The sequence below is a fragment of the Brachionichthys hirsutus genome, chromosome 8, assembly GCF_040956055.1.
Source record: "Brachionichthys hirsutus isolate HB-005 chromosome 8, CSIRO-AGI_Bhir_v1, whole genome shotgun sequence".
Classification (NCBI taxonomy): Eukaryota; Metazoa; Chordata; class Actinopteri; order Lophiiformes; family Brachionichthyidae; genus Brachionichthys; species Brachionichthys hirsutus.
Genome location: NC_090904.1, coordinates 4,457,043 through 4,473,397, shown reverse-complemented (window position 1 = coordinate 4,473,397; position 16,355 = coordinate 4,457,043). Strand labels below are relative to the sequence as shown.

Sequence of the window (16,355 nt, the reverse complement as noted above, 5' to 3'; positions counted from 1 at the left end):
TATAGTGTCCGGGCTGATGGCAGATGTGATGCAGGTGATGGCTGGAGCACAGGTGACAGGAATGAACTGATTGCAGGAGGTGGATGTGAGAAGACAGGGGAAGTTAGTGTAGAAAGGACACAGGCTCGCCTCAAGCTGTGCCCCCCCCCCCCCCCGTGGGTACTTTGTTGCCCACGTCAAATCGGGGCTGATCCCAAAGCAGGATATTACAATACATAAAAGGAGAAGTGGTTAAACATAGCAAGTTATTTTAGCCCTGCCTGAATAGCATCCATTGTTATGCGAATACTAGCTCTGGTAGCGCGCAATAGTAGAATCCTGCAACATGCATGCGATTTCCCTTTAGTTTGGCTTAGTTAGTGGCATTTTGCAGAGATACGAACAGACTGTAAACATGTTTTTTTTTCCAGCTTAATCTGATCTGAAAGAGACTCAAGAATCTTCATATCATGAGTCAGGAGCTGACATGTTGACAAAATGTTTCTGGCCTCCGCGCTCTGATCTTCATTCTACTGTGTGTGTGTGTGTGTGTGTGTGTGTGTAGGGGTGTGCGTGTCACAATCAGAGATAATTGCAGTGCTGTTCTGGAGCGGAAGCTAAGAATTGTCTCTAACCGACATACGCAATGAATGAAATAGAACCAATCACGAGAGTCTACTCGCATGTTAGCACAACAGTGCTTTTACACTAATGTCAGCAGGCTAACATTCACACAACAAGATAATCCTGCTAAAGCTGGGCCATTTATTGCTGGGAGAAGATCTGCACATTTGTTTGGTCATCAAGAGAAGTGTTGTACCTTTGGAGGCCGGCTTGTGTGTATCAAACACGGTGATAGACAAAAGCAAGAAACATTTTGCAGGTCAAGCTTGAATTTGGCAGTCAGGTGTTGATGTGGGGTGTAATTGTCCTCAGCAAGAGATGCAATCATCTGCAGGCATTTTCTCTGTCTCCATGGAAACGCAGAGCAGCTGGGCGCAAGGAAGCTGAAGCTCATGCGGGTCTCTGAGACCAAACAATGACAGGAAGAGAGGGAGATGCTTTAAAGGCCCCCTGTGCTTTTCACCACTCTCTTTTTCTCTCTCTGACACTGTGTGTGTGGCTTCCTTTCCCCAACACACACACACGCACACACACACACATACACACACAGTGACCTCAGGAAATCAGAGAGGACAATGAAAACAAAAACAGGATGTTGAGAAATGATCTCTCCATCTTTCGGTCCAACTGCACACAATACAGGAGTGGGTGGAGCTGCTTTTACAGTTTTACTGTTTACTGTATAATATCGATCGGAATTGGATGTCAACAAATGAATAATTGATGTTACAGAGCGTCCTGAGAGGTGAACGTGCGGTTTGGGATAATAACTGTCACACAGTGTGAATGATGCTAGATCTGCCATGTAGGCTAAATAAAAAGACATCTGTTATGAAATATTCAAGTGCTTCAAAGCAATCAGAATTATTAGAAAGAGATTAAAATAGAAATATCAATAAATAAATGCAGGCAAAAATGAAAAAGTGTAAAAATAAATAAAACGTAGATAATAAAACATTAGATATAGAAACACTGTTTCAATGTGCTGAATTTGAAAAGTTGGAGCGATTGACTCAAAATATGGGAGAGACTTGGAAAAACTCACAGTTTTCCTGAAAAATGTTGTATTACACAAACATTAGAAGAAAGCTTTGCTGGCTCTTATCGTCATAATAATGTGTAGCATTTTAGAATTAATGGCATGGAGAGCAATGCATATTTAACTCAAAAGAGTTAGCATTTTTTATACTTAATATTCATAATAATCTCAACCTTTTGAACATGTGATGCTCGACGCTACAAATACATTAAATGCTTTAGACCTAAGAATTTATGCATGACAGAGAATTCATATTTCTGTCCACTGCCGTCGCGAGGAGAGTCTCGTCAGTTTAAATAGTAGGACAAATATGTTGAATCAGCTTTTTGTGATGGGTGCGAAACAAGTGATGAGGTTCTGCTGGAGGACAAACAGACAGGCAGCTAAAAACAAGAACAACAGGAACAAACAAGAAGCTCATGCTGTCCTAGAAGCATCTCTGGAAACACTCTCCTCCTGGTCGCGGATGGGGCGCCTGCTTTTGAGCTATGAACACTAAAGCCAGAGATGCATTATTCACCCAGGGGTCAGAGCTATTAACGGGTCACATGGTTTCTGTTGTTGTGAGGCGAAGGCATGGTGAGCGCTCTCTCTCGCTCTCTCTCTCTCTCTCTCTCTGTCTCTGCCATCTGTTTTCCCCTCATCGCAGTTACACCAGACGGATGAAGTCAGCCGGGTCTTCTCGAAGCGATGCTCTACCAGGTATGTAAGGAAAAAGAAAACCCAAACTCTCACTCTCTTTGTCTGTATTTGTTGTCTTTCCATGTCAATAAGGGCGATGAGACACAATAGGGCGTGTGCATGAGAAATAGGCACCATAACATGTTTCTTTTAATGCTTGAGCAATTGGGGGGGCGGTGCCTTGCTCAAGGGCACCTCGGCAGTGCTCTGAGGGTAAAACTGGCCCCTCTCCAGCCACCAGCACACATTCCTCATTTCATCTGGGCTGGGATTTGAACCGGTGGATTTCCCCGCTTCCCAGCTCAAGGCCCAACCTTATGAGCCGCCCCAGACAACAACCGCGCGGAATCCTGAGTAAATCAGCACCATGTTTCAAAAAACAAAAGATGCTGACGCCGTTTTCCTTCTTTTTATGGTGAATACGATGAAGCTTTTCCCCTGTCTGATCCACCCAGCCAGCCGTTCAGCCAGCCTCTGTCTCTCTGTGTCCCAGCCCTGTCCAGCTATTCAACCGCTCAGCTCGTCTCCCTATAACCCCCCCACCCCATGCAGTCCTCTTTTCCTGCTCCAGGATGTGATGCAGGGACGTCCTTACCAGCGCAGCGGGCTCGTCCTTGTTCTGATGTACTTGTACACTGAAGAGATTATAAGGAAACATCTTGCCAGGGGCCGGCAGCTGCTGTTTCCTCCAGCTCACAGCGGTTTAGCGGCGAGGCCCGCAGGATGCCGTGGGGGAGAAGTGGCTCAGCGGTGCTGCTGCTGCTCTCAGGCAGAACCATTGCACGGGCCAAGGCCAGGTAGGACGGGCCCTATGGACTCAGGGGCTGCTGGGACTGTAAATGCAGCTTCTCCACTGCTGTCAGGCTAAACTGGGTACTACGGGTTCTGATCAAGGCGGTTTTGGGATCTCAATATTTTAGAATTTACTGTCATCTGTTTGAATTTAGGATTCTCTGTGTTGTGGCTCTCTCCACTGAAAGTTGAGACATGGTTTGAGAGGAAAGATGCTGCATTCTTTGCAAACTAAGAGGCTCGCAGTGGCGTTCAGCCGCAACAAATCGACAGCGTTGGTTTCCACTGGATTACTGTATTCCTTGGCTGGGTTTGTGTGTTTGGGTTACTTTATGTTTGCTCCCACACTGCTGAGATTAGATGTGAAACAACGGCGTGACATTTTGTCCATTCTTCTCTCAGAGTGGATCGTTTCCTGTTGACGCCGAGTTCATTTGAGGCCCATTCAGAAAGAAACAATCCCCGCCACACTGACATCTTCAGAAGTCCCCGTTTTCACGAGATTTGAGGCTGAGATTCATATTTTGCACGCAAGATTATTCAAATGTTTAAAAGTATAGAACGCTGTTGCTTTTGCACTGGCTGAGCTAACACACAAAAAAGATAAAAACATCCTTGATAAAATGTTTTCTCAGAGTAAAAGTTAAAGTTATTACAAGAGTTTAAAGCCTTTATTCCAAATCCATTTTTAGACAGAAGGCTTACAATCTTATTTGACAGTAACTGCCATGGGCACACAGCAAGGTCTAGTCTAAGGCATTCCATAGATTAAATGTCACATTGAATCAGAATTACATCAAAAGTGAGTGGGTGTAGGGGAAAATATGTTTAATTGTGTATTCAATGTTATTTATTGATGAATGTCAGCCCTTTAGTTATTTTACTGCAGTGGCGTTGGTAGATTACACACTGATGGGATTAATAGTCGGTAGAATATTTCTGAAATGACATCACACTGTCTACATATAGCTGTCAAAGCCGAAGGCCATCTTGGTCCTCCTCTAGATAGTCTCTGATTCATTTCAAAAGCACGGCTCGACTCCAAAGTGAGGAAGGGCGTCAACTTGCAAGCGGTCACAATCCTCAACGGATCAGTCGGCATTGATTGATTGATTCGCCCCGCTGGAGAAGAACGACAGCACATTTAGTTTTCATTTCACTTTTGACCTATAATCAATCATTCTTAATAAAAGTAGAATGATGGCCTTCGTCTGGAAGTAGGTCAATAAAACGCTTTTTACTGTTTAGCTGAATTCCCTCCTGCTGGCAAAGAGCAAGCAGATAGTTTGTGGTATGGCAGCGCCGTTATGAGCCCACCAGCGCCGCCCATCATGCTTTCGTAGCATTTGTACAGAACAGTGAAGCAACAAAAGGACAACAGTTCTGGTTCAAACAGGTTCCGTTAAAGGGGCTGAGCAGGGCAAAGGTCAAGACGAATGGAAAGCCTTTCTCACCTTGCCTTGTCTGGATCCTCTGACGGGTGAGCTGTCGTCAGCATGACAACAGCATGAATGAATGAATGAATGAATGAATGACGATGAAGCAACAGCGTCGCTGCAGTAGTGTCGACAAACCTGCTGCACTTCTTGAGACACGAACTGCTTGCGGCCTGTTTTTGGCACCCGCAACTCGTGTGCTCTCGAGTTATTGCTTTTCGCTTTAAGATGGACATGTAAATGCAACCGCTGAGTTTTACAAAGGAGAACTGTCCCCGTCCTTTTATCTACCTGATTACATTCATTCCCGTGACTAATGGCAAAGCAACCAGGCACTAAAGCAGAGCCCCCTGAAGCAGCCATACATACGAGCGTGCACCTTCCACTTGTGTGCCGAGAGAGGCTTTCGTCGGTTGCACGCGTGAGATGTTTGCTTGACGAGAAGGATTACCGTGAATATTTTGCAGGCAGGGCATTTTGTAAAGTTGAGCAATCTGGTTTGACGTTTGAAGACGGTGGTCATCAGGCTGGCAGGCGAGGGCGTGTCACCTGAGAGAGGCGTGGGAGGAGAGACGTTTTGATTTGTTCACGCTCCAGGTGCTGTCACGCCGTCCTGCATTCCACTTCTTGCTCCACTCAGATCACACACTCAGCATTCACCAAGCCCCAGATAAGCCGTCCTCCGATCATTGAGACGTAGAAACCGGAGCGCTCACATGGTGTTGAGCCGCCGGGACTGGGTAAAGCCAGGTTTTATGCTTGTTCCCTTCGTATGGGGCTATGGGAGGCAGAGAGGAGGTTCTGGTAGGCAGGATGGAGCTTCCACACGCCAGGCTGGGCCGTTTCAGGCTGCGACCCACCAGGCGCCTGGTGAGGGGCATTCCCGTGAAGCCATCTTCCCTCATTCGAAGGTCCAGGTACGTGTTCTGAGATGGAGCTCTGCAGCACATTCATGCATGTTTCATAGTATAGGTTGTGTGTTCGTTGAGCTGTAGGTTGTGTGTTCGTTGAGCTGTAGGTCGTGTGTTCGTTGAGCTGTCGGTTGTGTGTTCGTTGAGCTGTAGGTTGTGTGTTCGTTGAGCTGTAGGTTGTGTGTTCGTTGAGCTGTAGGTTGTGTGTTCGTTGAGCTGTCGGTTGCGTGTTCGTTGAGCTGTAGGTTGTGTGTTCGTTGAGCTGTAGGTTGTGTGATCGTTGAGCTGTCGGTTGTGTGTTTGTTGAGCTGTAGGTCGTGGGTTCGTTGAGCTGTAGGTCGTGTGTTCGTTGAGCTGTCGGTCGTGTGTTCGTTGAGCTGTAGGTCGTGTGTTTGTTGAGCTGTCGGTTGTGTGTTCGTTGAGCTGTAGGTCGTGTGTTCGTTGAGCTGTAGGTTGTGTGTTTGTTGAGCTGTAGGTCGTGTGTTCGTTGAGCTGTAGGTCGTGTGTTCGTTGAGCTGTAGGTCGTGTGATCGTTGAGCTGTAGGTCGTGTGTTCGTTGAGCTGTAGGTCGTGTGTTCGTTGAGCTGCAGGTTGTGTGTTCGTTGAGCTGTAGGTTGTGTGTTCGTTGAGCGCAGCTGTGCAGAAGACAGTGAGAATAAACATCCCAACACTGCTGCAGTTGTCAAATGGAACTATTAGTAATGAATTGAAGAAAATATCTCCTCTTATAGGAATCATCAATCATCCAGGCTGAGTTTTCTGTGCTCATGCTAATAACGCCATTTATTGATTAGTGGACTAGACAATGTTCTACTACTTCGACATGGAACTGACAGGGATTATTCTTCTCTTTATGTGGGCAGAAATGTTCACAAAACTTTCTGTACAGGTTTACAAAAGGTTGAATTGTGCCGTTGAACGGTTTGCCCCAAATGTATCGTTACTGAAATGAAAAGGTCATTCAAAGTGGATCATCTGATCAGCTGCACATTAGACAGGATCATTGATTCATTGTTGAAGTTATTAATCATTTGCTGGCTCCTCTCAGGTGTGAGTATCTTCTCCCTGTTTCATTGTAAGAAAAGTTTGGTTTGGATTCACTGGTAGGGCTAAGCCACCGAGCTGATTGATGATTTGGGATGGAATTGATTGCTCTGCCTTGTCTGACCTGATGATGTTAATAACATCCTTATCATCACAAATACCAGTCAGTGTTGGAGCATCCGTTATTTTTGACCTTTACTGAGGAGGATTTGTTCAATTATGATAATTTTTCAGCCTGACTTTTAGGAATATCTCTTGATGAAGTTTTTATTGGAGTGGAAGGTATTGCATGAGGATCAATCCTTTTCCATTCTGGGTTTGTTTTTTCATTTTGTCATAACTTTGTGGCTGTTCCAGATAAGAGAGGTGAAGCTGCGCCTGAAGGCACCATGGCTGCTGTGTTGTGAGCTCCTTTACAGATATGCATATAAAAGGAAGGTTTGCCACACCGAGATTAAACTGGGGCCACTAATTTCAATCAGATTTCGAAACAGAAACCGGGTGAAGAAGCTGAGGCGGGCTAATACTCTCTGTCTGTCCAGGTTTTAGAATGCATTTGATGCCTAAATAGTTCAGGTTGATATTATTTCATGTACTTGATGGCAATGTCTTTTTAAGATTATTCCGTGTTGGAAGTTATTCCAGTGAGGTGAACAATCCGACTGAATTTTCCCCTTTCACATTTCATTACTCTCGACTGCGTAAGTCGGAATGCAGCCGCACCAGTTCAGATCACAGGAAGGCAACGCTTGCATGACCTAGTTAGCCGTTAAATGAGACAGTGGTGAACATATATATTTGTTTCAGTAAAGAGTTTGTGTTCTTTAGTCGCAATTCACTTGTATAAACTCACATCTACAGTTAATCAGTGAGATGGGAAAACAACTGCTTACTATACCGGTATATAAACCATTAACTAGTAACTCATTAATTCATTTGTGTATTTATATCTATATTACAACTACCGGTAGTAACACAATTTATTGCTTTATAATTTATATTACAAGCTTTCAAGTATTTATTGAACTTCCTCCCGCACAATACGCACCCGTGTGTCCACGCACACACACACACACACACACACACGTGTGATTCTGGAAACGCCGCCTGTATACATGCGTTGATTTTTAGGAGCATCTTGAGGAGATAATCACAGCTTATATACGTTTGAGTTTTGTGGCTCTCGAGCTGTCAAACACAGAACAGTCGTTTCTTTGTGCCTCTTCATTGACGAAGACTCCTGGCATTCCTTAATAACGCTGAGTCATGACTTTGGCGTGTCCCTTGAAGTTTCCGACTGGAAGAATGCAACTAAACTTGGCAGGAGGCTTCTTATCACTCAATGGATCTGTGATCAATGGATCACATTTTACGAGGTGGGCGTGTGTGTGCGTGTGTGCGTGTGTGTGTGTGCGTGTGCGTGTGCGTGTGCGTACTATTGTTGTCAGGGCCTCCTCGGTTGTTGAGCGCTGTACAGGATAATATGGCCTCGTTTTTCTATGTTCTGAAAATAATCTGAAAGGAATTCTGCCTTGGGTAATCCTGCCCTTCAGGGGGCGGAGCCTTTAGCGGTTCCTCTCTTACAGCGACATCTAGTGGTGACTTTAGGGCACGACAGCTCAGGCCAATATTTTACCAGAACAATAGAGACCCCTCTTCCAGAGCGCTCTCTCCATCCCTCCTTTTGTCTCTCCTGGCTCCGCACCGCGCCTCCTCCACGCTCCTCCTGCGCTTGTATGTGTCTTTGTGTTTCCGCTCGTTCGTTCGCATGCACGCGTGTGACTTCTTTATACGTGTGTGTGTGTGTGTGCCAGAAATCCGAGCCCCACCGAGATGAGCGTGGAGCCATGGGCCAGCCCGCAGGACCAGGCAGCCGCTGAGGAGCCGCCCTCCCCCGACCAGGAGCAGGAGCAGGAGCAGGAGCAGCACCCCGACAAGCTGTGCCTGGACTCCTTCTGGAGCGAGGTGGAGAACATCCGACAGGGGAGCGGAGACTCCGATCTGGACTGCAGCAGGAGGGACTCCAGACAGTCGGAAGGTAAATGATCCTGTGATCGCAGATCAATGAAGGATGTGGAGAGCACAGAGGTAGCCTGCAGTGCGTGTGCGTGCGTGTGCGTGCGTGTGCATGGTCATATACTCAAAAGCAGGAGATCAAGGGGTAGGGATTGTGGCTCATTTGCATTTCTTTATTGTCTTGCTTGTGATGCGCGCTGCTTTGTTGTTTTCCTCAGTCAGCAAAAATGAATGTGATTCATATGAAATCGAAACCATCTTTGTCTGAGATCCGCCATGACATTTTACATTTGCCATGGCAACGTATCAGATTTTCTGCCATGCAGCAAAAGTAGCGCCCATCACCATGGTAACAATATCAAACTGTCAGGGAGATGCTTTATGAGAACAAGCCGAGGGGCCACCAATGATGCTCTTTTATTACATCCATTCAAATGATCTGATTGCGTTAAGTTTGCCCTTTAATCGATTGTTTTTATGATTTATGTTGAACAGAAACACTTTTGAGTTATTTTTTTACTCCTAAGTGAATCCTCTGAAGTCTGGATAATGGTGTAAAAGTGTGTGTGTGTGTGTGTGTGTGTGTGTGTGTGTGTGCACGCGTGCATCTTATTTGGAAAAGATAAATATTATGTTCTTCAGATATTTATGCGAAACACGCTAGAGGTAACTGGTGTTCACATAATTTGCATATGGCCTGTTTAGAGTAACAGGTAAAGAGTTAAGATCATATTTGACACATCTGACTTGTGATGTGATTTTGTTTCACACCAGAAGGAGTGATATATTTAAATGAATTAGTGCTGCATCACTCTGCGGCCTTCTGTTGTCCTGACGCGTCGACACGTCTGTTGGGTGCGTCCCAGAGGGCGAGCAGGAGGAGCAGTGGTTGGCTGATGTCGGTCTGTCGACCCTCATCAGTGAGGACAGCGAGGACGCAGACAAGGCCGTGCTGCTGTCCACTCTGACCAGGACCCAGGCCGAGGCCGTCCAGCGTCGTCTGGATTCTTACACGCTGTCCCTCCGCAAGAGGAACAAGCCAGCGCCGCGGGACGTCCGTGACGTCTTTAAGTCCCCCATCACTCAGGTCAGGACTGCTTAAACTATTTCTATAGTCAAAGTAAGAGTCGTCAGAGCAAACGTGCAAGCCTTACCCTCGAAGCGATTTCCAGATGTGGTTTTTATGAAGCCGAGGAGGAAGAGAATGCATTTATATGATAGAAAAAAGAACTACATTTGTAGTTTATCTCCCAGAGCCTCAACGTTTCTGATGTTAATATCAACACGTCAGAAATAATGTTGCATGAAGTTACACAAAAAGGTGCCCATGCATGTCCCAGGTGACGCTCAGCTTCTTGGGGGGCTCTTCTATTGTCCTGCTGCATTGTGGAGTCTTGTTCCACGCAGGGAGGCTGACCTGCAGCAATCAAGACAAGTCGCACGTAAAGGCCACGCTTTGTCTGCCCTGTCCATCTGAGCAGCTCCGAGACGGGACCAGAGAGACTGCGGCTCGGATTCCATCTGTTCCTTATCATGGAAACATGCTTTGTCCCTTAACCCCCCCCAGTGGTGCAGAAAATATAACCGGATTGATATTTTCAACTAAAGCTGTTCCTGATTTAAAAGTATACGTCTGAGTCAATAAACCTCGATCTCTCGGCAGACTCTTCTGCCTGAATCCCAGCACGGCGAAGAACTCGCCCGAGACGGCATGGCGTCCGTTGCCAAAGCACCGCTCTCAGGTAAGATAGAGCTAGTAACTCATCATAGCTAGCAGGCAACATAAGAGAATATCAAAGAGATTAGCTTGCTCAGGGTATCACCAATAGCACATCTAAAATGAAATAAAATAAGCCCAGGGTGCGTTAGATTTAAAGGGCCGAGTGGTAACGTTCAGGTAAGAAACGGAACCGGAGGCGGAGGCAAGAAGATGCTTTAACGTCTTTAATAATGCTCAACCAAAAACTCTCAGTAAAAACGTATCTGAGGGGGACGGGGGACAGGCTGGACCATCCAAAAGCACAAAACTCAAGAAACAGCCACCAGTAAAAAGTCGGGTGAAACAGGCTTGAGCAAAACACTTCAAAAATAACTGCCGCCAGAATAACGTCCAAACTGTTAGAGGGCAGAAGACGGGCAGGCAATAACGGGCGACCACACGAGGCGGCGTGCAGGGCGGGCATAAGAGCCAATGGCAAATACTCCGGTGGCTCGTGATCAGGTGAGAGGTGATATGAAGCTGTGAAGAAGTGAAGTAACTGATCGGCCTTTGTGTGTTTTCCACTCTGCCGTGACGTCAGAGCTTCAGAGAGGCGTCGCCCCTAAAGAGGAGTTCTTCATCACGGACGTCGCTTACTGTGAGCAGGCCGTCATCTTCCTCAAGCAGGCCAAGCTGCCGTGCAACAACAGCCATCGTAGAAAAGAGGACGGCACCCTACCTGTGAGCGCCCGGACACGTCCCCTCCCCCGCACGTTGTCCCACACACACACACACTGTGGATGCTTACATTACAGGGAATTTTAGAATTGTTCCGGTTAGGCCATGAAATCTGAAGAGAACCATGAAGGGAAATGCAGACGCGTTGTTCGGTCTGTGCTTGTGTGTGTTAATCCAGAATGTTTGAGATCTATTTGCAGGAATGAGGATTTAAATGACGCAATTTTGGGGAATGTAAATTACAAACACTATAAGTAATAAATAATATCCCCTCCTGTCAACAGTTTGTTTTGTGCGCCTGGATGGAGTTAAACCTGTTAATGGCTGCTTTGGTCTTTGACTCTACTATAAAACTATATATATATATAAAAGATTTCCAAAAAGCAAAGAATAAAAATCAGATAGAAACAAGGAACACATAAAACACACACGATGGAAGTGTGTGACGTGTGATATGAAACCGTTTTGCGTCTTCATGTAAATCCCAACGCACAGACGTCAGCGTAAACCATTTTTAACTGGCCCTTAAGGGGAATAAAGGAATGAGGGAATTAGCTCGGAGCAAAACAAGAGTTGTTGCGTCCAACAGATTATTTTTCTGTTTCAAGGAAAAATTAGTTTCCACAGCAAATTAGTGGATTTCAAAGATGTTAATTATACATGCGTTATTACTGTGGCTATATTATATATAGTATATTATTTAAGAGACTGCAGACAGTTTTAAATCAAGTGGACGATGAAATAAAACACATTATGATGAGCCTCATGTAAAGTATTTGAAATACCTGTATCCTTCTTTCTGATCCTTTCATCTCTTTCTCTCTCTCTCTTTGCCTCCCCTCGCCCTGCTCACCCTCCTCTCACCCCCTTCACATCGCCTCAGCGGGTGATCTGCCCCAAGTGCCGTCTGGGGGTGACCCGAGTCCCGGACCTTTCCCAGGCTGACATGAAGAAGGTTCGTCAGTTGGCGCTCATCGACATGACGGCGCTGTGCGACCTCTTAGAGCTGGAGGTCAAAAGGCACAAAACTGGCAAGAGGAAAATTCCAGGTATGGCATTACTCTCACACGGAGGAGTCGCAGGCAGGGACATGAACGGAACTTGCTGCTCGTTTATTCTACCCGAGCCGTGTTTGAAGAACTGATTGGTCTTTCAGAGAGTTCTCTCTTTGGGGTGCCGCTGGCTGCACTGCTGGAGAGCGATCAGAAAGTCAAGCCCAGCGCCTCGACTCCTCTCTTCCTGCAGACGGTAAGGGCCTGGAATTCATCCGTTATTTCATCCTAACATATGGAGATGGTGATTTTTTTGTCTTTATGGATCCTGACGCTACAAACCCTTCAAATAGAGGTGATGCAACTCGAATGTGAAATGCTTTGGCCACACCCTGCGTGTGGCAGCAGTTACAGAAAACCGCCAGCAGAGGTGACCGAGAGGTTCTTATCTGATGATGCCCGCTCCCTGCTAAGGTCTCTCTCTCCTCTCTCTCTCGCTCTCTCTCTCTCTCTCTGCAGTTGTTGTTATTTTTGGAAAAGAAAGGAGTTGATTCGGAGGGAATCCTGCGGGTTCCAGGATCCCAGTCCAGAATCAAGGTATATGTGGATCGACACCTATTTCTCTCGAACAAGGCCCACATTGATGTATCACAAACCCGGCACTTTATTGTGCTATCTCTATAAAGCAAATAAATTAAATATACATATATACATATATATATATATATATATATATATCTCAAAGAGCAGCAACATATTGATATGTGAAATGTCAGCGCTGCTTGCGCGGCAACATAAAGATCATATAGAATTTGTTTACTTATAGCTGACATTTAGAACAATTTGTTCCAGTGGGAATAAAACCAAATCCTCTTTTTTGGCTGATGATGCAGCAACACTTTCTGGTGCTATATTTAGAGGGTGCAGTAAGTAAATGAAAGCAGCCAGAAGAGGGCGCTGTGTAGCTCTTAAAGAGAAACGGGACATATTAACTACTCACATGTTTTGGCACTCATTTTCTCATCCTCGCTGGAAATAGACATCTGCATTATCATCATCATCTTCTTCTTCATTCATTCATTCATTCAGTCCAAGGGAATCGTGTTCTCTGAAACCTCTCCATCTGCAGCTGCTGCAGCAGAACCTCGAGTCGAACTTCTACTCGGGTCAGCTCAGCTGGGAGGAGGTGAGTCCGAACGACGCCGCCGCGCTGCTGAAGAAGTTCATCCGGGAGCTGCCGGCCCCTCTGCTCACTGCCGAGTACCTCAACACCTTCAGCGCCGTCAGAGGTCAGTGGGCGCTGCGGGTCAGCGATCATCACATGACTGAGATCGCATTTTCTTCCTCGGCTCCTCTTCCACTCCTTGATGGGGATTTGCTGCCCACCTTTCCAGGCAGCTCAGCAGGGTTCGCATCACAGTTGTCAAAATCTCTGCGCTGCGATGACAACACTATGTGAAGCTTATCATTTTCTGCTCCGGCTGAGAAATCAGCTTCTAGCTGAGCAGGTTGATGGCCTTTTAAGAGCCCCCCCCAGCACAGCAGGAGAAAAGATCTGCTATTTTCACATTAGTTTCACCTGCGTAAAGGCCTGGATTGGTGTCAATATCACCTGATTGATGACTCACTAATGTGCAAGTTGAGTGGAGAAGCTATGCAAGGTGATAAACGACATGTGACCAACGGGACTAATGGCCGCCTGTCACGGCGTCGTTAATCTTCAGGTATCCCGTTACTCTCTGCCAAACGCACAGGAAATGAAAGGTTTGCGTGTTTGTGTTTGCGTTCGTGAAACGCTCTTACCTTTTCTTCCTCCTGCTTCAGACATTACAGAGCTGAAGCAGAAACTCCACATGTTGAACCTGCTCGTCCTGCTGCTGCCAGAGCCCAACAGGAATACCTTAAAGGTACACACACAGGACTGACGCCCCCCACCAAACAATTGATAGAGAATATTTGTATATTTCCAACAATACTATGAGAATAATATGAGCATTCAGTAAAACCTTAAATGCTCGATATCCATGCTCCAATTTGATATATAATAATAATAATAATATAATAAACTTTGTTTATATAGCACTTTTTTCGAAATAAAATTCGCAAAGTGCTTTTACAGATAATAACAAATCATACAAACAAAAAATACATATTAAACAAACATTAATCGATGTAAAATGGGTGTTTAAAAGCAACAGTGGCGTCAGGGCACAAGTGATGAGACTAGGTACCCAGCAATAATCATAAAATAATAAAACAATGCTAAATAAATATAAAAATAAATATATATATATGGATTCCACCACCGGTTGAAGGCCTTTGTGTTCTCGTAGGCCCTCCTCGAGTTCCTCAGTAAGGTGGTCTCCAGGGAGAAGAGGAACAGGATGAACCTGTGGGCCGTAGCGACCATCATGGCACCCAACCTCTTCCTCCACAAGGCGGTGCCCAGCAAACTGACCGAGGGGGCAGGAAAAGGCCATGCAGAGAAGGCGGCCGACGTCATGAGGCTCCTCATCCGCTACCAGGATCTGCTCTGGACGGTAATAGCGCGAATTATTGAAACGCCGTTATACCTTTGCACATGTGTAAAATTACACATGCTTTGTGTTTGGTGTTTCTCAGGAAGCTTTCAGCATCAGTTTCTGTAAAGACAACAACATTTATTCTCGTAAGGAAACGACGACCCGGAATGAGTAAAACTATGACGACATTTTCAAATGAATTCATTTGAACTTCAAGATTTAGCTTCGACACCTCAAAACGCCAGCTTGAAACAAAAGTGGTCGTCATAAACCTCCCCCTGTTTTGGTTTATAAATGTCAGTTTGCTGATCTTGTCTTGTGCCCCCCCCCCCCCCTACAGATCCCTAACTTTCTCATGAGCCAGGTGCGTAAGGTGAATGAGAACAGTAACCGGCGTTACCAGTTCTACGACCGGCGCATCAAGAACCTGCTGAAGAAGATTCACACCGACAGCCGGGAAAAGCCCGATAGAAACGCCTCCGAGGTGAGCCGGGTCAGGGACAAAACAAGAGCAACAACAAATCTGTAATCTACTTTTAATCTTATGACAAATGAACACAGAAGCTCCTTCCGTTGTGACGCTTGTAAAACGTGTCGGATCCAACGGCGTCGCTGTTTAACTGAATTCAGTGAGATGCAGATTGTTTTTCAACCATCGAAGGATATTGTCCTGATGATCATCTTTATTTGTGCCCTTTGTTTGCCTCACAGTTGTGCCGTACGGTGAAGATCCAGGTGGGGGACGTGGTGAGCGGCACCATGGAATATCAGCTCAGCATCAACTCCAGAGCCTCCGACCTGCTCGCCCAGTTTCAAAGCCAGTTTCACCGCAGCCCCGAAAACGGAAAGGGCAAAATGAGAAGGTACGACCCCCGTTATGAAATCGAGATGCCCTCCACCAGGCAGGCCGTGGCCGCCTTTCACCCTAAGACGCCGTGTTTGGTGAACTTTCAGTCAGTTTGCGTTTCTCTTCCAACAGGAACGGCGCTGCCGCGTGTCCTGACTGTGTCCTGTATGAAGTGGGCGGGAACATTGGTGAGTGGGAGGGGCTGCACCGTTTCCCGCGGTGGGAGTGGAGCTTCCGTTTGCATGTCTGTTTTTTGCTCATTGAGCCGATGAGGGTTACACGGTCTTACCCGATGAACCGTTCATGCGAGCGACGCATCTGCACTTATCAGAGCAGATAAATGCCTGTCACAGGAGGGTTGCCATGGCGAACAGTGAAATGCTCTGATGGGTTGGATGTGTTGAGTGAAACTCCAGCATCCTGTTACCTGAGATTAATGTGATGATTAATATATATATGTCATCAAATAAATGACTGACAGAAAATAATGTAGATGATAATATGACTTACATTCAGTTGTTTCAAGATTAATGACCGAGCGATCAGTTCTGCCTTAATGATAATGCAAAGTCGACCCCCGGCCCTCTCAGCTGCAGAGCAAACATCGCTTTAGGTAAAAAATAAAATAAAAGGACATGTTGTTTGTTTCGGCAGGAGAGCACCGCCTGGATCCCGACGCACACCTTCTGGATGTGTACAACTTCAACCACGGAGGGGAGTGGATCATCAGGCCGAAACCCAACGCTGGCAGAGCGCTGTGAAGGCCTAACAAAGCTGATCGGGGAACAGCTCCCTAAAGGCGGACGAGCGCAGAGCCTGAATCCCTTCAGATCCACACGCACCTCTTCTCGTCTCGCTCGGAGCGGCGTGGGGGGGGGGGGGGGGGGGCAACAGATGGACGGGAGGAGGACGTTGACATGGACGCACGGAGCAGAGTCTGAAACTGTCTCTGGTCACGTGACCGTGTTCTTCTGCCTTCTCTTTTTAACCCTTCACGCCACTCTTCCGTGATGCCACGATGCAGGGCTGCGACTC

The 16,355-nt window shown here is 46.3% G+C and overlaps 1 protein-coding gene across 1 annotated transcript; it reads left to right on the top strand.

Annotated features, from left to right (window-relative positions):
• Nucleotides 1–5,331: 5,331 nt before the first annotated feature.
• On the top strand, nucleotides 5,332–16,101 carry LOC137898850 (rho GTPase-activating protein 40). Its single transcript, XM_068742903.1, has 15 exons — nucleotides 5,332–5,468; nucleotides 8,321–8,544; nucleotides 9,389–9,609; nucleotides 10,186–10,259; nucleotides 10,806–10,962; nucleotides 11,843–12,008; nucleotides 12,116–12,207; nucleotides 12,471–12,548; nucleotides 13,081–13,240; nucleotides 13,776–13,858; nucleotides 14,285–14,491; nucleotides 14,814–14,957; nucleotides 15,185–15,336; nucleotides 15,453–15,508; nucleotides 15,975–16,101. Exons 1-15 carry the CDS (start codon nucleotides 5,332–5,334, stop codon nucleotides 16,079–16,081), a joined length of 2,058 nt encoding a protein of 685 aa, XP_068599004.1. The 3' UTR covers nucleotides 16,082–16,101.
• The last annotated feature ends 254 nt before the right edge of the window (nucleotides 16,102–16,355 follow it).